The sequence below is a fragment of the Phaethon lepturus genome, unplaced genomic scaffold (genome assembly GCF_000687285.1).
Source record: "Phaethon lepturus isolate BGI_N335 unplaced genomic scaffold, ASM68728v1 scaffold9019, whole genome shotgun sequence".
NCBI lineage: Eukaryota > Metazoa > Chordata > Aves > Phaethontiformes > Phaethontidae > Phaethon > Phaethon lepturus.
This window is the reverse complement of record NW_010561180.1, coordinates 1-870: the sequence shown is the minus strand read 5'-3', so window position 1 is coordinate 870 and position 870 is coordinate 1. Positions and strand designations below refer to the sequence as shown.

General features: G+C 43.3%; 1 protein-coding gene across 1 annotated transcript in view; it reads right to left on the bottom strand.

Annotated features, from left to right (window-relative positions):
- The window catches only part of HPS3 (Hermansky-Pudlak syndrome 3), a 19,442-nt gene extending 19,102 nt beyond the window's left edge, over nt 1-340 (bottom strand). The window contains 1 exon segment of the mRNA XM_010293903.1: nt 1-340. This exon segment is cut by the window's left edge and continues 26 nt beyond it. Within this exon segment, the coding sequence (XP_010292205.1) occupies nt 1-289 (289 nt within the window). The 5' untranslated portion in view covers nt 290-340.
- Between the last annotated feature and the right edge of the window lie 530 nt (nt 341-870).

Below are 870 nucleotides of genomic sequence, written 5' to 3'. Positions count from 1 at the left end.
GAATTAAGTTGTCAATGTGTAAAATTAAGGAGCGTTCGAAGTCTAACACAGTCAAATCCTGGTTTATGACCAGATATTTCAAACGGAACATTACTAGTTTATTTTTGCAGCCCACAAGAAGATCTCCATTTACAGGACAACATGAAATGCACAGAGGAGGATCTGAAAGTGGCATTTCCACAATTGACATCTGTTCTTTTAAGGTTTCACCGTATGACTCTTCCATCTTGTGACCAACCATCCGAACACAAACACGTGAACTCCCTGCAGACATGCATCTCCAGTTCATATACGCTCTTAGGAAAGTTGCTTTGCTTTTTTCCTCAATTGTCACCAGATAGTCTCCTTAAAAGAAAGCAGTGGTAGCGATATACCGTTAAAGAATAGATGAGGCAGTTTTTGAGCTCTTTACCTGCTGTAGTACATTACAAAGAACATCTTAAATTCTCAACTCTTACAGAAAATTCCAAAACCAGTTTTTACCAATTTTTCTCTAATGAAATCCAAAGTGCAACTTTCATTGCTGGGTGGAACACACTTCACATACCGCTTAAAAAAAAGGACTTACAGCTCTAGGCCCAGACCATCTCCTGAGTGAATCCTCTCTATGAGTGGTGGTTGCAGACAAGGTGTTCCCCCCTCCCCGCATATCCAGCAACGAGAAAATGTTTTGTTCCCCAAAGACCAGGGAAAGTCATAGCCTCATGAAGAGCTCTGGCATGGGCTTTTATTTCAGAGTTCCCGACCCGTGCTCTGAAATAAAAAAACCACCAAGGGCAGAAGCACCGACTCAACCAGGCCGCAGGAAGACGGCAAAAAAAGAAAAGCACCGTGCTGGCGACGCACTCCCTACCAGCGCGAGCACGTCCA